The 22,709-nt window shown below is 35.6% G+C and overlaps 2 protein-coding genes across 4 annotated transcripts; both read right to left on the minus strand.

The window, feature by feature from the left end:
* Positions 1 to 1,793: 1,793 nt before the first annotated feature.
* Positions 1,794 to 11,212, minus strand: LOC116015623. Of its 3 annotated transcripts, XM_031255746.1 has the most exons (11): positions 11,085 to 11,212; positions 9,157 to 9,378; positions 7,319 to 8,975; positions 5,859 to 7,189; positions 5,679 to 5,759; positions 4,502 to 4,654; positions 4,165 to 4,328; positions 3,725 to 3,872; positions 3,372 to 3,494; positions 3,197 to 3,284; positions 1,794 to 2,225 (listed from the first exon to the last, which is right to left on the minus strand). In XM_031255746.1, the coding sequence occupies exons 3-11, from the start codon at positions 8,436 to 8,438 to the stop codon at positions 2,044 to 2,046; spliced, it is 3,390 nt and encodes a 1,129-aa protein (XP_031111606.1). In that variant the 5' UTR covers positions 8,439 to 8,975; positions 9,157 to 9,378; positions 11,085 to 11,212; the 3' UTR covers positions 1,794 to 2,043. The 3 variants fall into 3 exon arrangements, with proteins under 3 accessions (XP_031111606.1, XP_031111604.1, XP_031111607.1); XM_031255744.1 differs by having other exon boundaries at positions 5,859 to 8,975; XM_031255747.1 differs by lacking the exon at positions 3,197 to 3,284 and having other exon boundaries at positions 2,083 to 2,225; positions 5,859 to 8,975.
* An 885-nt stretch (positions 11,213 to 12,097) lies between these two features.
* Positions 12,098 to 19,281, minus strand: LOC116016780. The gene is made up of 9 exons (XM_031257178.1): positions 19,131 to 19,281; positions 17,059 to 18,074; positions 15,402 to 16,023; positions 15,205 to 15,273; positions 14,691 to 14,891; positions 13,742 to 13,827; positions 12,801 to 12,900; positions 12,573 to 12,671; positions 12,098 to 12,496 (listed from the first exon to the last, which is right to left on the minus strand). Exons 2-9 carry the CDS (start codon positions 18,069 to 18,071, stop codon positions 12,434 to 12,436), a joined length of 2,253 nt encoding a protein of 750 aa, XP_031113038.1. The 5' UTR covers positions 18,072 to 18,074; positions 19,131 to 19,281; the 3' UTR covers positions 12,098 to 12,433.
* Positions 19,282 to 22,709: the final 3,428 nt, after the last annotated feature.

Consider the following 22,709-nt stretch of genomic DNA (forward strand, 5'->3'; position numbering starts at 1 on the left):
AATATTAACATAAATACATATACCGACCTAAACGAGAAACGTGATTTCCAAAAAAATGGACGGTTAGTTTACAATGCTCAAAACGACGTCGTTTACGTACGTGGTGCACTTTATAATTTGCCGTACAATTTGGCCTATATTATGTTTTCTTCATAAATTTTAAACAAAAACAAAAAAACTCTTTATATTTAATGGTTATATGTGAATTAATTGGATGGCTTTATTAAAAATTAATTGAAAAACGTGGAGTATTAGATTCACCAATTACTAATATGATTGGCAGGCATATATGTTGTCATTGGTCATACAGGACTACAGGTGGAGCTTTTTTAAATCAACTAATAACAGTATCAAGAATTATTCATAGCGTTTGGGAGCAAAGAATTATTCATAGTGTGGGCAAGAAGCTTTAACTAGTATCAAGTGTTTGACTTGGTTAAACAATTAATATAAATGTTTGATTAATTAACTTTTTTTTATAACAATTTATTGTTCTAAAACATTAAAATTGAAAAAGTTGTTCAAAACTATTTTTTCTATAAATTTTTTGAGAAAGTCATTTTACATGTAATCAGCTATCAACTAACAACTAATTTATCAAACATCTTTCTACAATCAACTGATATTACCAATTAGTCAAACTCACTAACAAAATCAACTAACAACTATTTACCAATCACCCCATATATATATATCTAAATTCTTGTACGTACAAACAAAGGCTTAGATGTGTAGGGGTAGATAAAGAAGGGCGGCTGAGGTTTCAAATAAACACAGGCTGACAGGCAAAACCTAAGATACTGGACAGACAATATTAAATTAATACTATGGTTGGCAGGCAAAAGATAATGAAGATTCATAATCATGTCTGCTAACGTGGTACTTATAATTCATTGTTTAGTTTATCTATAGGTGTTTTAAAAGTCTTTTCTCAAACCCAATTGCCCGCAGTTGACATTTCAGGTGTAATTATTCAGAGCCAATGCTGTATGATTCATGTGAAGTGAAGTGAAGAAAAATGAGCATCTATCCCACAAGCCACAAGAGAGCATAGCTTAGTAAAAGTTGACTTAGAAGAAAAGATCCCACTAATGCAAAGATAGATAGATAGGATGTGGCACTAAAATTGGAAAAAAACTATACTATGCCGACACATGCCACTTATGGTCTCAAGCAGAGCATAATATGCACACAAAAAAATCTGCAGATATTAGAGCCGGGTCGACGGATGGTCCTTAAAATTCAAAGCCTGTGCCGTCATTGTTTCTTTGAGTAGCTCATTTTTACAGTATTTCAGGTCAAATTATGCAATGAATCACGATCTACTTTGGATAGTGGAACATATTATGTATCTGCAATTAAGATATTCTGTACTTGCATTTAAATAAACACGAAGATTCGTTCTTTAGCAAAGTGTTCACTTTTTTTTTCGCCAGGTTTCATTCAATTTGTTGTGGATTGGATGATGGAAAAACCAACAAGCTACAACTTCAAAGCTTACCTTATTATAAATAAAGGGATTCTTTTTTATAGATTAAGAGGTTGAGTAAGGAGAACAGAACACTGAAGAGCGAAAAAAGCCGCGCTAGCTAGCCTATTACGTTTTTCAGCATCAAGCTATGGTCTAATGACCCCCTAGCCTAGGTTGGGGCGAAAACTCAAAAATCCAGACAATATTGACCCTGGTGCATGGTATAACCATTGGTATTTCAGAATCTTGACAATTACTCTTTGGTGATTTACTTGTGTATATATTTGTTAAAGATTAAGCAATAAAGAATCTAGAGCTGGAATGTACAGAACACCACAATAAAGATTAAGCAATAAGTTTTGTAGGCAATTGAATAAGAGTGCACCACAAAATAACATATTTAGACAAACTATCTGGTATCTCATTCATATCTTCAATGTACAGAACTTAATACTTTACAATATTTACATTTATGAATGTAGCTTGTTAACTTGTTTAATAGAGACAGCGAATGGGCGTGTATAATTTTTCTGCTCGAGTTTGTTCGTAAGACTTACGTTTAACGTATAATCTCATTTCCTCGCTCTTGTCTTCGGATGGAGAGCTGCAGACATGGCACGCAATCGGCCTGTTATTTCAGTAAACGATGGCCTTGCCGCTGGATCAGATGACCAGCAATCTTCCATCAACTTTCTCCACTCGGGATCGCAATGTTGAGGGATGGGAGGCCTAAGAGTGTTATTTAGGATGCCACCTTGCACAGAAGCAAAACCCAAGAACAACAGTCAATCTCGAAAATATTGTCATTAGTGTTATGAAGCAGAAAATTCAAATGTACTGGATGCATATGAAGAATTAATGTTCTATATCAAGCCATCAGATTTAGGCCACAACAACAAAACCAATTTGAAAAAACTAGGAAGTGGCACCTGAATGTTGTTTCTGAAATTGAGATACATAATATGATAAAGTGATAAACGTGTTGGGCTCGGCTGAGTTCAACCCCTACTCGATTCAAGACGTGACGCTGTGGCTTACCATGAAGGCAAGGTTATCAAGGCGGACTTTCTAGGCGAGATGCCATCAACTGCCTAGTCGACTAGGTGACCGCCTAGGCGATGAGTAATATATATATATATATATATATATATATATATTCTGCCATGTCAAAAGCTTTTCTTTATGCCCATATATATATATATTATATATGCTCGGAACAGGAGGACGACGCCGGAGCAAGAACTCCCGCCATCAGAGCCACCACGCGCCGCCGTTTCTCCGACACCACGCGCCGGCACGTGAGGCATATTCCGGCGACTTCTCCGGCTGAAAATTACACCGGTCAACTCGCCTTAGTGTGTAGGTTCTGTCCATGTATTTTTTGTGGAGTTTTAGGTTGTATTCTGTACTTAGGCAAGGCGAGCACATTAGGCATTCGGTCCCGATCGACCGGACGCCTTGATAACCTTGCATGGAGGGATGTGATTAAATGGTTAATGTCCACCTACTTATCACCAATTGGTTTTAAGAAGGATATGGCAATCAGATAACCAAAGAACTTTGTGGTTAAGCGTGCTTGACTTACAGTTAATTTAGTTTGTTTCATGTTTGACAATTCTATTTTTGTTCTTTCCTGCTTTGATTCAATTAATCCTAATTTGGTTTTAAAGCTTCTATAAAACAAAAGAGTGAATGAAATTTTTCAAATTGTTATCAAAAGCCTACCTATGATGGCACCACAGTGCATATTTGCATATGGTTCCTCTCCTGTCAAGAGCTCCCACATTGCTATGCCAAATGAGAAAACATCAACCTAGGACAAAAGGAAATGGCCACGGGTTCACTTCTAGGTAAAATAGCGTGAATTGAAAAGCTAAAAATCTCATATCTGAGGTATTACTTTTTCAGAAACGCGACTGCTGTTTCCATTTAATAGCTCGGGCGCCATCCATGGAAGCGTTCCTCGAACACCACCCGAAACAAGAGTGTTCCGTTTTATTCTTGACAGTCCAAAATCACCAACCTGAAAACGAAACCCTTCATTGATTATTTTTGGTTGAAAAACATCAATTTCACAGGACGGGTTTACAACCTTCTGGAAAATAAATTCTTCATGGCGAGAAGATTAATCTAGGGAAACTATCCGTTCAAGAAAAAGACAAGGAAAAAAGTGGTCAATAAGGATTACATACTAACATATATAAACGCACACATATCCATGTGACTTGGAACTAATTTTATATGCAAATTTACCTTGCATACTGGTCGCTGAGGATCTCCCAAATTGACAAGTAAGTTCTCACATTTCAAATCAAAATGAACAATATTTTTCGTATGCAAGTACTCCATACCAAAAGCAGCAGCTAATGCAATCTTAAGCTTTTTGCGCTTGTCAAGAGTTCTGCAAAAAAAGAGACATTCTATATGTAAAAAACATTTCAAAAGTGCAGGAACATGAAAATTACAAGCAGGTACAAGAGCAAATTTCACTTTAACTTCTCGACTATTGTGTAATGAGACAAAATTAAAAGAGTAGGACTAAATGTGGCAATGCTACAATAGTCGAAGAGTAAAATTGGAATTTGCTCTAATAGTAATAGTGGCAGTAGTAACAGTAATAATTATAGTAGTAGTAATAATTACTATTACTATCAATATTAATAATAGTAATAGCAATAATAATAACACCTCACCTATCCTTCCTCACAAGAACATGTCTCAGTGACCCATTAGCCATGTATTCAGTAACTGTAGCCATTGTTCCTCCAGGTCCATCAGGAACCACCCCATAGAATGCTACTACATTTGGATGGTGAAGTTTGGAAAGAATCTGAGCCTCCCTCCAGAAATCTTTAGTCTGCAAAATAGCGCATTTAAATATTTATTGAGGCAATACCAGAATACAATTTCTTTCTTCCTATCCTTAACCAGTTAGGGATATTTCTGCCAATTTATCTCATTCCATTTCTGGCAACTTTCTCCAAAAGAAACTATTAAAACTCCAATTTTGTGTCCGAGTTTGGGACCTACCAACTGCTCTTGATCAGATGATCTGCCAGCAAAACAGCTCTCTTTTATCATCTTGATAGCAACATCTGTTCCCCTCCACTTTCCATGATATACAGTTCCAAATGTACCAGATCCCAACTCACGTAATTCTCCAAGATCACTATTTCTTATAATCTGTCCATAGTAACTCAAAACATTCAGTTTACAGTTACAATGACCAAACTTAAAGGACATGGAACAGTAATCAATGCAAATACCAAAGTTACAATGACCAAAACCCTATCAACTATTCAACTATAGTTATAGTTCAACACTTCAACTAATATCAGCTAGATTAAAAGCTTATTTTAACCTTTTAATGTTATTCAAAGGTCAACCCAATATATTGTTAATTTGTTTTATGTTCTTTTAGCCTTGTATATCTGGTTGGAATTTAATTATACTTTCTAGTCAATCTGCATAAGTAATCCTGCTTGATTTTTTGACCTGTTTAGTAATTGACCAAGCCAAATTGCAAAATAAGTACTATGTAATGTATATCTATTTGCCAGTCATCAGTTTGATGCAAAGTCCTAGCACGGGGTCCATATAATTTAATACAACATTTTACAAGTTTATTACTTCAAATGTATTTAACTTAGAAGTATATTAGAATCAACATCAAGGTAGAAAAAAGGGAAGAACTAAAGTGTATTGCATAATTAACTTCAGATCTGTAATTGTATATAGGGGTGAATTTCTTCAAATAACTACAAGATAGAAAGTTAAACTTCAGAGCTGCTTCTAGAGCCCATCCACATGTCCAAGTTCTCAGGGAAAACAGGTTAAAGTGAGAAAGAGACATTAAAACTAATTCACAATGGTTGAGCTTTATTTTCCAGGCCTCTCTTCATTGAGTTTCTGTACATAGTGCTGGCATAATTGCACTAAAATATTAGGATGTAAAATAACAGAACTGAAGAATGTCTTACAGCAAGCGTCATGTGTGCAACAGCATGTTCTTCTGGTCTACCTACTTTGGTCATGGTAAAATGAATCATAAACAACATAATACTCCGTATATAATATTTAGTAATACCTATGAAGATAAGATGGCACCATCCAGGAACCATACTAGCTATGAAACTTAGGGGAAAAAAAGGTGCAAACTCCACATATAGAAATATAAAGTATTAAAGTGAAAACTGTGACTTCTGACCTGAAAACCATATATCCCTGCCTCCATTTCAATATTTGTACCGATAGATAAGCCCTCACTATCACCATCAACTTTGTCATCCTAACAAATACACGGAATTGTCAATTTTACATACAAATATTGGGGTCGTGATTTCAAAACTTTTCTCTTCAATATAATGACTCAACATGGCTACATTACCTTATAGGCAGGTTTGGTGGGAACACTCTCAGATTCTCTGTTTTCTCCAAGGGGTGGAAGCCCATCACTGGGTTCGTCTTGTACACGTGATACAACAGATGAAGATAAGGGAGCATCAGGAGGTGTGTTATTGGCATTACCTTCCCCAAGAATCCTCTGTTCCTGGACTCTACAGTGATGAGAATTATCTGAGAGTTGAAATTCAAAAAATTCTTCATCCCCAGAATCATGTTTTTGGTTAGAAATTCGATCACAGTTTTCCTCTTCCAGTTTACCATTGGATATATTCCCACGGATAGCAACATTTTGTGCAAAAGCAGCACCTGAAGCTGAATTTGGAAATGGTATGTCAGTAATACGGGGATCGTTCGAGTCTAAAAAGAAGCCAGATGTATCTGTGGAGTTCATGTGATAAGCAGGTTGCAGTTCATGTGATAAGCAGAAACCATCCTCAGTGTTTTTTGTTGTTCCAGATGCAGCATGCTTCTCATTTGTGGTTTCATTTGGTCTCACAAAGAAAAGTTTAGCACTAGAGTTGAGATCATGGCATTGCTCCCTAATAGGCGGTGGAGCAAAAGTTCTGTTTTCACCGACTTGTGGCTTTGAAGTTGTTTCCCAACAAGTATTAGGATCATTGCAGTTCTCTCTGCAACTGGTTGTTGAATTACTGGGAGAAACAAGTGGTTTAGAAGAGTTCCTGCCTCCATAAGCTTTTGGCGTGCAGATATCCTTAATTCCAAAATAAGATCCTTCCTGAGGTGAAAAAGCATTCTTCTGCTTTATCCAATTTATTGAATTTGGATCCCATTCTGCATATTCTTTGTTAAACTCTGGTTCTTTAAGAGTTTTCTGATGCTCATTCTTAGTCATTAACTGTTTCTGGTCTCTCAGCTCTGGCCATTGCATTGACATTTCCGGTGAAGTACTAAATATTTCAAGTGAGGGAGACATCTCTCCACTAAAGTTTGAAGGGGCTGGGCTTATTGTTTCTATGGAAGTGACATTATATCTCTCTTCACATAGCAGTTGTGGATCAGATATTGCATGATGCATTCCATAACCGGGTTTAGCTTGAAAACCTACTCTAGGGCTAGGGAGCAAGTTAATGTCTCGAGAATGTATTAGCCTTTCAGAATGCAGTGGTATATCTTTTGACACAGACATTTCGCAGTCCAAATCATTCTGATAAGAAGGTTGAAAAGTCATACAACGTTTAAATGTACGATTTTGAGAAAAGGGCTCAGAAGCCTTGTTTGATTCCAACAAATGAGTGTTCTCTTTTTGGTAATAACTCAATGGCATGGCATCAGAGGGATGATTATAGCAATATCCTGAGTTGCCAAGATTATAAGAATTATCATATGCTGCTTGTGGTTTGTCCACAGCATATGGACTATAGAATTCATGGCCATCAGGAGATGCAAAATTATTAGGGGAACGTTTGAGATCTTTAAACTGACCTGTTGGTGGAGACAAAGGAGGAGATTGAACGTATGACTTGGGAGGGGTCTGAGATGATGCATTAAACCAATGAGCAGTGGGATTTTTCGGGACTAATATGTTCATTGCTTTGGTTCTGTTCCGCCTCTCAAATGGATGGAATGAAGGAGGAGTGTCTCTTTGGCAACTTTGACTATAGTCCATAATATTTCCACACTGGCTTATTTGGCTTGCCAAGTTCTCTCGGCTCGAGTTCCTTGGAAGACCTGGCTCCATCATGCCATTAACTGCGACAACATACTGATAGTCAGCATCGGTCTGCTGTAAACAAAGACTCTCGGCATCAGAGGGAGGCACAAGAAATAGCCGTAGCCGTAGTGAACTTCTTTCCAAATCATGAAATTCCTCTATCATGTTATGGAGATCCTCATCAGAAGTCACGGATATAAGTGCATCAAGATCTTCGCCAGGCAGCTGGTATTTTATTGTGTGAGGATGATTACAAATGGCTGTCGTCTTTTTCACTAGTTCGTTATAAGTTAGGTCTTTCCTAATCGATATCATTTTAGTCTCCCCGCCCACATACCTAAGCCTACGATCATTTGGCCTGGGCAAAATTCTTCCTCCAAAGCTGCAGATAAATTTCATTTTTCCGGAGAAAGAATTGTACAAAACTTCTGGACTATGGTTGTAGGGGTAAAACGAATGTAGGGATTTCGATGCATGAAGAGGCGATCCCGGTCTAGCTCTATCGCCTTTGCTTTCGTCTGCGAACCTTGCTCGATGTTGCCCTTTCCCAGGAATTTCCATTGCATAGCTACTCATGCTATCCAAATAAGCTCTGTAATTGCCTCTTAACGCATATCCATTGTTAGGAGAAAAATCCAAGAACTCCATACCACTCTCACAACCTCTTTGAATTCCAAGCTCCTCATATACAAGATCATTTTGAGCAATGGTAAAACCATCCCCCCTCACTTGGTTACCTTTCTTGGCTGCATTTTTCGGTGTAAACTCTGCAGAAAATACTTCCCCGGTCTCTACAGAAACATTATGCACATTTGTATCCCTATAATTTATGTCATCTTGGGCACCATCATGAAAGAATTCAGATAAAGTACCAGATGACTCACTGGTCATTTTTTTTCAAATGAAGCCGAAGGAAGATAAACGAACGAGCTCTGCACCGACCCAATTGTCAGTACCGCATAGAGCTCATTACTGACGATACTATAACTTCTCGAAACACATGGACAATGAGCTCACAAAACAAAATTTCCCCACATAAAACCTCAATTGGACCTTTGCAATTATAGTATTCCACTGCCTACAAAATCAGCTTAAAACTGCCAAGAAAGAGGTTTTGTAGGCAATATATATATATATATATATGTATATATCATTCAAGAACCTCCCTTTCTGCTTTGCATTCATCCACAAAAAATGTATGCCCCTATGTACTTTCTGGCAACAACAACATAAGAAAAGGACAACCCCAATGGAAAAAACTCCTGTGCATTCCCATTTTGAGAGAGGTCAATCACAGGGCTTCCCAGCAATACAAATGAATAAATATTCATTACCTCCTATCAATGAATTTGATTGATCACAAAACGAGGCACCATTTACCCATCGAAAGAGATTCCTCCATTTGACCCTCAATACTGTAAAATCTTACTGTTCCAAGAAAATTGGAGCAACAGTTAACTAACAAAATGTCAAAATCACAAGGGAAAATAACATATTCTATTCAAGAAAACAAAAAAAAAATGCCCATCAACAGAATCTAGAAAAATATCCAAAAAAAAAAAAGGGGAATGAAAAAGAAAATCATTCAAATTATAGAATAGAATAGTACCTGTTGGGGTTGTTGAGGTCCTTGGAGGTCAGCAGTTGTTGGAATCAGGGTTTCAAAAGAGGGAAAAAAGATGGAGGTTGAATTTGGGTTTGATTTTGTTGTTGAGAGATAGAGGTTGTTGATGGAGAGAAATGGAAAAAGGGAGAGGCCATAGCACAATTGCATTTGCATGGGTCTCGGAGTTACCACCCTTACGTGTTGCTTGCTATATACTGTCTACTTCTATACATATACACAAAATTAATTATATTATTTACAATAATCTTAGCTTATCATTTGTTTCTATTTAGAGCATCTTTAATAATTACTCCGTACTAAATATTTCTTTTTTCACGTCATCTTTTATCTCTATATGACTATATCATCTATTTTATATATAAATAAATATAAAATTGTCATCACTTGATCATCAGAACTCATAACTATGCCACATAAAAAAGAAAGTGAGTCTGAGGACTAATGTTCTCCGATAGAGATGCTGTTATAATAATTGATATTCTTATTATTATTTATTCAATATGGTAGAATTTCTTTGAGTTATAACAATAAAATATTATCACATGAGAATTAAAATAATATTGAATAGAAAGAAATATTTTTTTTTAGTACTTGTAACCCTAGTACAATGCAATATCTGTTCATAACTACTTTCTCAACCTACTAAGCACAAAGAGTCACTATCGCCTCCATTGAGGCTCGAACTCACTCCCTTCCATACGAGAGTGCAACCGAGTGTCACTAGACCACAAGGTCTTGGCAATAGAAAGAAATATTATTTTCTTGTAATTTAGAGTTTACCATAACTAATAATATAAATAAATAAATAAATATGCACGAGCACACACATATATATATTAGAGATCAAAAATTTCAATTGTTGATTTCATCCAGATCGAGTCAAGTCACCGTGAGGATCTGTTCCCGACCATGACTGCCCAACCCCGAGCAGGGTGTGAAGACCGAGCAAATGCTTAACTAGCAATAGTCTTCGCCCTGCCTATAAGGATCCACCCCGACCTATTTAGGTCGGGACGACGGATCCGACCAAGTTCACTTGGAGAATAAATCTAGATTCTCTACCTCGATCCGACCACACGACTTAGTGGCAAGTTAGGAACATCGCGACACGTGGGCGTCAATGCACCGTGACCGAGCTCGCCGACTGCATGTGTAACATGTGTCAGCCATGCCGAGAGCCCTACATGTGTCTTCTCCCATCCTCTATAAATAACGTGTTAATAAGTCCTGGAAGTAGGGACTTTTGGCATCCTCACCTACTACACTATAGCTCAGGACTCTCTGAAATGCATTATTACCCAAGTTGAGGACGTAAACCAACAAGCAGACTATGTAAGGATCATCTTATGATCTGACCCTAATACCCTAACATATTTGTGAATACCTCTATATTTACCTCATCAATTATTATTATTATTATTGTTGTTGTTGCTGTTGTTACTGTATTAGTATTATATTATATTATATTTTAAAAAAAGCGAACATATTCAGTTTGGTTCGATTTTTTCCCCAAACCGAATCAAACCGTTCGATCTTCCAAAAACCTTTACCGAATGGTACTTCGGTACCTTAACGAACCGAATTGCCACCCTTAATTGTGAGACCTTGACCGATTTGAAGTGATAAAGACCCTTTGTGCATAGAGTATACATGCAAGGTGTGAAAAGCCGAGGACACAACAACAACAATAACAACAACAACAACAACAACAACAATTGAAACGTATAATTTAACTTCCCGAACTAGAATTCGTTTCTTAAATTTAGGTTACCCTATGTTCATAGTATATCAAACTTCCTTAACCCTGCGTATCTTTCAAGCTTCCACTGGGCAAGGAACTCTCCATACTTTATGCGTATAGTTTACGACAGAGACTTATTGGGAGACTAATTGGGTGAGTTGTAATTTACCTCCAATAACTCTTGAACAAGGGATATGGCAGTGTAATTGAGTGTTTTTCTTGTTTCCCTTGTTTCGATCAAAGATCTCTGATTTTTCGACATACAAATTCTCTCCCAATTGATAGTATGGAGTTGATGATTTGAAGAGGGTTTCATTTTATTCTATTCTGGAATAGGTTTAAAGAGATTGAATATGATTAAATTACATGTTAACTTTCTTAGATAATAACAAAATAACAAATCTCGGAGTATAACTATAAAAAAAAAAAAAAATCAAAAATATAGGCCCTGTTTGGTAAATAATCAGCCTATCAGCCAATTTTGGCTTATTTGACCACTATTAGTTGGGAAATAATAAGCTTTTTGTAACTTTAAAAGGCTAAAATTCAAAAGGCTACTCAAAACAGCATTTTCAATTAGTTTTTTGAGAAAAGAAATTATACAAAACAGCTATCAGCTAGCAGCTAATTTATCAAACAACTTTCTACAATAAGCCAATCTTACCAACAAATCATACCTTCTAACCCAAACAACCAACCCAATCAGCTAACATTCATTTACCAAACAGGGCCATAATGTAACAAAATTAAAAAAATAAGATTAAATGTGACAATGACACAATAACTAGGAACTAAAGTGAAATTATTTACTCCTAACATTGAAATGTTACATGCTCATATTTTCAAAAGGATGTAATATCTTTATGAAATGTGAAATTCTCAAATTTGATTTTTGGAATATTTGTGTCACATATATGAAATTTCCATTCTCCCCAATTTTTTAAGTTATATGAAATTACTGAAAATGTTGTTTGTTAACTAAAAACATTCCTTGAACCAAACTTTTCATTGTAATCTAAAATAGGAACATCGCTCACTAATATAGGGACATCGCTCATTAGTACAGAATAGCTAATCCGCTACTGTTGTGCTCATTAGTACAGAACAGCTAATCCGCTACTGTTGTATAGGTGCGTATGAATTTGGTAAAAGGTCACAGCTTTAATCCTATTAGTTGAGCAATTTAAAACAAACTGTGCCAAAATGTTGGCCGATTACTTGATTCTATAATGATAAATTGATATTCTCCATAAACAATGTAAAAAAAAAATGCTATAAATGTGCAGCGTGTAGACATTTATCCCACACGAGTATAGCCAAAAAAAAAAAAAACTACAGAATTAAAGCAAGATGTCCATCTGTAGAAAGTCCATCCAAGTGATGTGACTACAAATGGTGTTTGTTTTGTTTATACCTAACTTCACCCCAAGAATAAGAGTAAGACCTCATAGTCGTCCCGTCTGGCTTTATATGAACACGAAGCCTTGTATCTCCATTCTCCAATACCCAAATTAAAGATCAAGATATGGATGACTTGCAGACCGGGCACAATCTTCTTCTTTGCAGCCATGGGTCAATGCACTGCAGAGAGTTAAGAACATGTTAGAGCATGGTTAGGCTTATAAAGGTTTCATTCCAAACTGAAAAAGGCTATTACGTCTTTGTGAAATTTGTGTAAGCAAGGGAGATGGCGGATAGTGTCTCCTATTGTCGGATTTTCAAGACAAATTGCACAAGGTTCGTCGACATTCTCATTCTGCAAGGGAATGAACAAAACAAGCAAAATATCAAAACCAATAAGATATAATCTAATGCCTGTTACATGAAGGTAAATGTTCAAAGCAAAGATTGTTGGGGTAATCTGAAGACTTCAATTCAAAATTACCTGAACAACTGACTCTGGCAAACCATTAATCAGATTCACTGATGCACCCGAATGTTGGTGATTATTTTCATCAAGTGCCAATAACATTTCATAGTCGTTACTAAAGCAAGGAGAGGAAATATGAAAGATCAGAAGGATAGTTTTATTTTTGTATTCTGAATGTATATATATAATAATATATAGAGAGACACAAACACACAATGTTGGAAATGAAACTGCAGCTGCCATCAAGAGAAAGCATAAACCACCACAAATAGGACTGCATAGTTAAATAATAAGCCCCCCATCCCCCACCACCCAAAAGGACTTCAGTATGCCTAAATTAGACAAATGATGCTTGCCCCTTGGGGCCATTTTTAGACTAGAAGCATCAAGCATTGAAACTTCATAAAGAAAGATAGATCAATGGCTAAACTTTAGTTGCTTGGAAATTCAACAACAAATACAAAAACATTTTTATGGAGCTTGCTATATTCCCATCACATGAGTAAAACACAGAATTGACAGAATCACATAACTATCCAATCCACACCAAGAATTTCTTTAATGTTTTCAAATAGGTCATTTCACTGCTTCAAAATGATGTCACTACAATCATGCATGTACTATGAAACAACCGATGCAATCACATGGACCTCATCTTAGCATTTGATAACCAAAAACATCATGATCAAGCTAGGAACCAAGCAAGTAAAAAATCACAATTAAGCTGCTTGGGGTTTCTACCATCATAATACTTTCTAAATATCTCTGATAAAGTACTCTTGTTGCTATAATTTGTAGGTGTCACTTATTTGTTTGGAAATTATCTTCTCATTGAAGTATTGAACTTATGCTGAAATCATCTACTTCATAGAGGCACATACAAATATACAATGAAATCAATATCAATCATTTTTTAGTTAAAAAAACAAAACAAAAACGTAGAGAAGACATCTTACTTGTTGAAGTCTTGTCGAGTTTGAAGAAAGTTACCAACTACTCCCATATTGTTAAAAGCCTCTAGCGCTTCCAAAACTTGAATTCTCTGAATTAAATATAAATGGAATAAGAAATGTTAACCATTTATTTTTTATTATCAAATTAATTCATAAAAATACCATGTAAAGTTAAATTTCCCTACAACTCAATGTGGCCAAAGTGCTTTTAAATAGTAAAACTTTCCTGACAGTTGACAGCCGTTTTTCATATACTTGTGTCAAAAATGGTTTTGTCACAACAGTTCAGATAGAAGATTATTAAGATTAGAATATAAATAGACACACAGCAGCACACATTTTCTTAAGGACAAGAAAAATACTTAAGATGTTCATTTTCATAAGATTCCTGAAGAAATGTACACACACACATCCACCTGCTTCAGTTGAATCACATCTGACCACTTACCTTTTAGAAAATATAACATTCCCAAAAATCCCTGCCATCATATAGATTCAACTAACCTCTTCCCCCCACCCCATAATTAAAAAGGACAAAGAAAAAGAATGGGATATAACAACTAACAAGAGCTATATCAACAAGCATCCCCATAGTTTTCAATATCTTCAGGTTTTTCAAAATCGCCAAATATTTCCTCCCTCGTAAAACAGAACCTTTTTTAAAAAAAATTATGAAGAGGTAATGACAGTATAGGCCTTTGTTTCTTTCGAAACAAGGATGTTATCTTTTTGTACTTCCCAGCTCCTTTACATTGCCCATTCACTACAATATATTATCTGCGAATAAATTTTCTAAAAACTATATTCAATTGTCCCTCCTTTTCTGTTATTTGGTTTGAGGTCTTCCCTATTTATCTCTCTGTCTCTCTTTATATCTAAGTAATAAAATACTCAAAATTGCATATTCAAAAAAATAAGGGATAAAATGGAAAATGACAAAACTGCACAATACCGTTTCCACATTCACATTAGGAGGAAAAATTGAATTCCTTAGTCTTGGTGATGACAAAGTACGAGCTCGTCCAGGAAAACGACTCCTCAATCTCACTAATCTGTTAGAATTAGAAGCTCGAGCTAAAGACGCTCTACGAGAAACATTTGTTGAAGATTGCAATTGGGATCGCCTTTGTGAGTTTGCAACCGATCTACTTCTCTATAAATTGAAAGAGAAAAAAAAAATGAAAATATCACATCAAGAGGTTAAGGTTTAGGTGTGTGTATATACTTCAGTGAATTTTGAGTAACAAAATTTCAAGGATTCAACATGTCATTTTTAAAAACAACGCTCCACCAATCACTTGATGTAATTTTAAAAAGGAAAAGTACTTCCTTTGCCCGATCTAAATATCCATGCCACATTTTTTAGGTCAAAACTTACAGTTTTAGCATGGCATATAATACCTTCCAACATAAAAATAAGATTACAGCAGTGTTACTTTTTGCAATATTAAAAACAGCAAGCTTACAGTAACAACTGTGTTCGTTTCCCCAGAGAGAGCATGCTGCTGCAAAGCCCTTGCCAAATTTTCATCAATCTGTCTCAAGGTGGAAATGATCAATATGGAAATTTAGCATTATAATAGTGCATACTAGAAAGAGATATTCACTAAACAAATGTATCTACACGCATCTGATATACACACAGAGATGTAAGAGGGAAAACCTCACTAACTCCAAAAGCAGGCATCTCATTGTATAATTGCTCTTGAAGCTCCCGTGCAAGCATTTCATCTGCTTCTACCTGTTTGGCTGTAGCATCTTCATCACTTTGGCGAGCTAAACCTTGAGAACCGTGATTTCTTGCTTGAGGGGAGCTACCATCAATTTCAATGGTTGGTACTAAGGTATCTCTTCTGCGATGGTTTTGGTTCACGTCTGATCTATAACTTCTAACATCCTTAGATGGTCCAACAAACATGATGTCTGAATCATTAAATGCTGATGTAGAACATTCACCATGATTGATTGAGGTAGATCCATGTTTTTTTCTTTTACCAAGAGAATTTACTACTGAATGATGAACATCAACATGACCTGATTGTTCCCCAAGAGGCACTGCCATATGACTGGAAGGTTGTGCAAAGGCATGCCTACGGGAGGATAAATCCTCAGACATAGGATAATGGCCAAGATTCTGGGAATTGTTTTTGTTTCCTCTTCTTAACAACCTGTTCTGACTTCGATTTCGTGTACTCCTCCATCCACCTGGTTCTTCAAAGCTTCTGAGAGTATCTTGACTGGTCCCAGTGGTTTCATTCACTTCATCATCAATATCTATAATATTTCTGCAAGTTCAACAATAAAGCAACCTCATGATAAGAGCCTTGATCTAGAAGAAAATTAAGTTTTTGGAAATTTAATTTACCATGGTAGATGAGAATAAATTATTATATGAAGAACATATCTGAATTTAATAAAAATAATTTGACCATTAGATTATTGATTGAGGATGATAACAGCAAGTTAAAACTTGCAACAATGATGAATCTACAACCAAAATAAAAATGAATACCTCAGGGAACAGTAAAAACAACTGTTTTGTGGTACACTGGAGATGCGTATATATGGAAATTTGCAAATAAATTCATCGGTAACGATTAAGAACTACTGTCTTCCACAATGTAATCTGATATGCAGATTACCAATTTAATAAGTATCGCGATGTAATTTCATCCCATGTACCATTGTACCAATAGTGAAATATATTCACTTTTTTCATAACTTCAGTACTAACTCTCCAACTTTCAAATTTGGACAAGGTTTGATAGAAGGATGGTTATAAATAAAATTTATATATATAAAAAAAAGGGGTAAAAAACTGATACACACCCAAAATCAGGCAAATCAGAATACATAAGGAAAGGCTTAACGCAAGGGATTTGACAAGAATAAAATCAAAGGCACAATCATATCAACAATATCTCCTTTTCCATAATTATTTATTTCCTAGCACTATAAATTAGAACCTCTAGATGAGAGTAAAGCATCCAATCTTTATCCTTAGTCTTTAAGCTTTAGAAGCTGGGCAAGAGCCTAAAACTCTTGTGGGGCAAGAGCCTAAAACTCTTGTTGGGGAAAGTCTTGTGACTTCCAATTTCTCTTCTTTTTTTTTTTTTTTTAATTTCCAGTCAATAAAATTACGTCCTTGTTCTTATCTCTAACAAAAACAAATAATGAGAAATGAATGAATCTCTATAAAATTTTCAGCAGTTTTCTGGGCCATATCACTAGGGTTCAAACAAGTTATCATCATAATAATGAAAGCAAGAAGTGTTGCTAAGACCAAAAAAGCTTAATTGATCAATTTTTGTAATAAGTACCTGTGTGATGCATTTGCACTTTCTGCATTTGGTTCTGATAAAATAGAAGGTTGGACCATCACCCCTTTGCCCTTCGCGTAGCGAGAGCCCTTCGTTGAGCAAGAGGTATGGTCTTCAGACACCAAATCTTTAACATTAATTGGATTCTTTGAACTGCCAGATGATGCCAGAGGACTGCAGGTATAATTCTGTTCAACAGTTATAGGGCCATTGTGATCCTTCACAACTGGTTGTTTTGCCTTCGCTATGTTGTTTGGAGATATACATCCATTTCGTACCAATCTCTTCTTCCCAACAACCCTAGGCAGGGTAATAACAGGTGCATAACTATCCTTCATGCTACTGTGATGCGCATCATGAGCAGATTCCTTCCTCTCTCCATGGTTAACATGCACACCAACTTTACTTCGAACATCAATTTGTTTTTCTTTGTCAACCTTGTTTGTGGACACTGAAGGATTATCCATATTTTTCAAGTAAGAGAATTCACCGCTTGATAAGGCTCCCTTTTTAAATTCATTGACTCGGCTACTTCCTGGCAGTCCAAGAGCCACCCTACTTTGTTCTGTTGAATTTACAACCAAACCACCTTTGCAAGAAGATAATTCAGGATTCAACATTTGGTTCTCTCTTTTTCTAAATTGAACAGAAAAAGAGTGTTTTCCCTTGTGGTTGGGGGGACCTGTATCCTTCCTTCCAAGTAAAAGGTCATTTCTTGAAGAAGGTGAATCATGTACGCTAAAAGCTGAAGACATTGCATGGCAGTCCAATTCACCAGAATGTCCAGAACCATTGATTCTTCTCGGAGGACGAATTAAAAGTCTCCTGGTTCCAATGCCATGGGCGTTTAGCTGGTTCTTAGGCTGTTCATTGGAAAATTTCCCCTGTTGTGAATGAGTTTCTACAGATAGATTTCTCTCCTTTTTCACTACACCACTGTCCTTATTCTGTGAAGATTGTCTGTTGGGGGTGTCTGGAACTTCCAATACATTGTCAATATCCAGCTGATCCATAAGCTGCATTAAGAATAAGATGTATTAAATTATTCAAATTAGAAGAACATTGAACTTTCCCAACTAGAAATCACTCAACTAGATTCATATCTATTACCCATGTTTTTATAGTTTAGGAATACTACAGATTAACATAAATTTTCTTCCTATTGCTGAAGCAGCAGATTGCAAACATGAGACCAAGCAATGAAGCATCAAGAGGCATATTGTTAAGTATCAGTTAACAATCCCCCAGTTTCATGATTATTTTGCTACAGCTATTAAGATCCTCATAAACTCCAACTTTGAATTCTTCCCAGCATTGTTTGCTTGAAAGAGATCTAAGAAGAAAAGGACAAGCACGAGCATGATAAAGAAGATGACAGAATAAGAGCAAGTCCCCAATCTCCTTGCATGAATAAAATGAGAACACCACTTGCGTTTCACATAGTAAAATTAGTTTATCCAACTTATGAATTGCATCACATGTATGTGCATATGCTTAGAAATACAAAATCTATAAAGGTGTTACCAAACATTTTGCAACCATCATGATGGGGAAACCATGAATAGTTACAAAAAAATAATCAAACTACAATTCCTGAAACAAAGAGCCATTCATGTGCACGTACATTCAAAGGTTAAATAAGTTACAAAACAAGCTAAAAAATGGGAATCCCCAACTAAAGGTTTGAGGTACAGCACCTAGAAAAATAATGATGATGATAGCAAATTAGCAATCATATCTTATCAAAGTCGATTTCATGATATTTTGTTTATCTTATCAAACTCTTTATGGAGGCCTAGCATTAAATTTAGAATACCAGACTCCAATAAAAACCCATAGCATGCTCAATTCGAGATTCCCTGAGTTTGATTTCTGTAGCAAACCCTAGCATTAAATCACAATACTCAAAATATGAAATTTAAAAAAAAAAAAAATCAAACTTCTGGGATGCCTAATTCGAGATTTTGGTGTTTCGTTTCCGATAAAAATTAAAAGAAAACACCGTAACAAAAATTTGTATAAAATCTAAATGAAACAAAAAATAAACAAAATAGTAAAGAAAACAAACATACCTTTGATAGATTTAGAGAGGAAAAACACAAAAATGTTGCGATACCAAAGCACAGTAATTGGATTTGAATGGTTTGATGTTAGCTATTGAAGAAGAAGAAGAAGAAGACGTTGGCTGGCAAGACAGAGATCTCCGAATGTCCGATTCCAATTCTTTAGGGTATTCCCAAAATGCCCAACAATTATGAGATATTATCACTTTGACCAATAATTATGAGATTTTATTACTTTCACCCCTAATCATTTTTTTTTAACCAAAGACATCATCATATATTAATTCAAACGATCCAAAGAGATTACATCAAGAAGGGAAATCGGGGGAAGAGAGAGTGGGTCTCTGCAATCAGCAATGAATAAAACTTCCCTAACTAACACGTGGCTTGCTCTATACGCAGAATCGCAGATCACTTAGCAAATAAAAAGTTAATACAATTAAAACTTTTAGCAAAAAAACGAATATCCTCAAGGATTAGATCAAAAGTGTCAACGAAAAATAATTTGACCTTAAATTTTAAAAATTCATAATTAAACATATTAATTTATCATTTTAGTGCGCTTGGCCCAATAACTAGTTATTTATAGGCTAAAAATGATAATATTTAATGTAACAACGAACAAACATGTCAAGTCATATATACATATATACAGATAAAAAATAAAAAAATATGTTTTCGAGATTGTCATTCACCTTCTTCAAATCGAGGAAGGAGATCGACAATTGTGGTTGTCATTAGTGCTCGTCAGGAAATATTATTTAGACAATTTTTTTTAAAATAGTGATGTCATGAATCAACATTATTAACTTACAAAGATATATAAAAGTTGAAAGACAAAGATAAAATATACAAAATTACATTTTCCAAATTACATTCTCCAATAGATTGGTCCAAATTACAACTTCAAGAATCAACAATTCACAAGTATTGAGCTAATATTTATTCATAAAACAAGATTCAATAACACAATAGAACTCTTCGTTTTATTCAATAATAATAAAAACATATTACAATGATACTACGACATTTATTTAAAAAAAATAATAAAAAAAATACATAGAAAAATAGTTTCCAATTCCTCTTGTAATAGTCATTTGACCAGTGGGTCATGTTCCATTACTTCTCAAATGATCGCTCATGTCTGGCATCGAGTGCACCTGTTAAAGAAATCAAGATGTGACCTCACTCCTCTAGCCATCTATTTTCTGTAACAATCGCGAAATTGTCCTCAACCTTTTCATCAGGATGACATTTCGCTCTGTCGTAGCCGTTCACTTTCTTCTCATAATCATCTTCAAAACTAAGATTCCACTTGCCTTCCCCTTTATTACAGTTGTAGTGGATGTTAACGCTACAACAACCATCTGACCATGTAGTGAACGCGTTGCCATTGGATCCTTCATGGCCTTTAGCTGATCCAATTGATATCTCAACAGGCACCAATTGCGTGCCACCAATCATTGGTCTACGGGTTCGTGAACCCAAGTTCACCCGAGCACGTACCATCATGTGATTTTACAACTTTCGTGAAAACATCATTCCCATCGTTTATATTGTTTACCGGAGTTTCGAAATTTGCCGCTCCGACCATTTGAATTGCACCACGAGCAATATTCACCGTTTCACCTTCGTGAAATCCATCGACTTGTTCATAATTTGATTTTAAGATTGTTGGGCAAATAAGTCGATTTTGCAAAAATAATATATATAATGAAATATGTATAAACAAGTATTTCAAAAATATATATACTAAAATATATAATTCGAAAATAATAGGATTTATATAATCTTGCGAAAATAATCCCCCGACCACACCCACACACATGCACGCGCGCGCGCACACACATATAAACAAAGGGATTTAGAATTTTAGAAATTATAATCCCAACGAACAAGAAAAGGAGAAAGAACTGAAGGATCCAAGTCGTGCTAAAAACACTTTCTTTAAAACTGATTCACTACCTCCCAGGAGTGCTAGGAGCGTTGTAGCCTTAGTCTCTCAGGATAAAATGAATCATCAATACTATAGTTTGAACACTCAAGCTATAAACCTTCGACGAACTAGAACAACTGACTTGAACACAAGCTTTTTAGAATGTGCTTGGCAACAAAATTTTATCGTGTGAATGACAAGGTAGGAATGAACAAAATGAGTTTTTCAAGCCTTTAAAAATCTGCCAAAACACTATGTTAATATAGGGGATGAATTAAAATATTAGTATTTATTGGCACAATATTTCCAATTTAATAATCGAATTATAACGTTTAAAGCGGTCATATTTATTACTATAATAATATATGCGGCTACGAAATTAAATAAAATTAAGAAAAAATGGTCAAATATGTCCTCAAAATTTTAGTTGAAAAGTCAATTAGCCTACTAAACTTTTTAAAGGGAAAATTACACCTAGTATTGTCAAAGCGGGTCGACCCGCCCCATTGCGAGCCTAATTTTTAGCGGGCTTTTGCGAGCCAACCCGTTAGGCCCACGGGCTAGGGCTCATGAAACTCTAGCCCGCGAGATAGGGCTCATGCAACCCTAGCCCGCCCCACGCGGGTTGGCGGTCCCTGCACACCGGCTCACTGTTTTTTTAAAATAATATATATATATATATATGGAAAATTGCATGTTTTGTCACTAAGTTATCATTGGCGTTGCACTTTTTGTCCTTTCGTGCTCACTTTTCGTCCATGAGTTATATTAAAATTGTAAATTTCGTCCCTAATGTTTTATTAGTAAAGGGACGAAAAGTGCAACATCAATGACAACTTGATTCAATGAATACCAAAAACGGTTAATGACCTGCTATCACAGGTCATTAGGGTTCCGATAACTCGTCAGCGAGATTCCGACGAAATTTTAGGCATCAAAGTGACCGACAACTGACGAACGGTCACCGACCACGGAGAAGGAGACCAAGGTCGCCTTCAGAGAAGGCGACCCAGTGGTCGCCTTATATTGGAGAAGACGACCACAGTGGTCACGTCGGAATCTCGCTGGCGGGTTGTTGGAACCCTAATGACTTGTGATAGCAGGTCATTAATCAATTTTTTGGCTTCATTGCATCAAAATAAATTATTGATGGATGTAATTACATTTTTAAAGAGTTTAGGGACTAATTTAATTGACTTTTCAACTAAAGTTTTCGAGTTTATTTAACCCTTTTTCTTTAAATTAATTTGTATCAACTAGTAATAACTAGTTCTAAAAATATCTAAGTGCTGAGAAGTTCGTACACTAAGAAAAGTAATTTAACTTTTCAGAAAGAGTTAATTTCATTTTTTGTCCTAAATTTATAGGTGGCAGTCCACTTTTAGTCCTTTTTTATCAGAACATCATCATTTGGTCCTAGTATTATTGTGATATTGTCATTTTTGGTTCTATGTCAAGAAAATCATTGGATTGTCGTTAAATACAATGACATTTTGATCCTTTTTATACACAGTAGGTTTACCCGCTATATTTTTTATGTTAATTTGTTGAAAAATTTTAAAAATTGAAGCCTTAAATGCTCTTGTGTTTGACAAAATTTAAACTGTTTTGTTGATTGAGGACCAAAAATGGTCACATAATAATACTAGGAT

This window comes from Ipomoea triloba, chromosome 4 (assembly GCF_003576645.1).
Source record: "Ipomoea triloba cultivar NCNSP0323 chromosome 4, ASM357664v1".
NCBI lineage: Eukaryota > Viridiplantae > Streptophyta > Magnoliopsida > Solanales > Convolvulaceae > Ipomoea > Ipomoea triloba.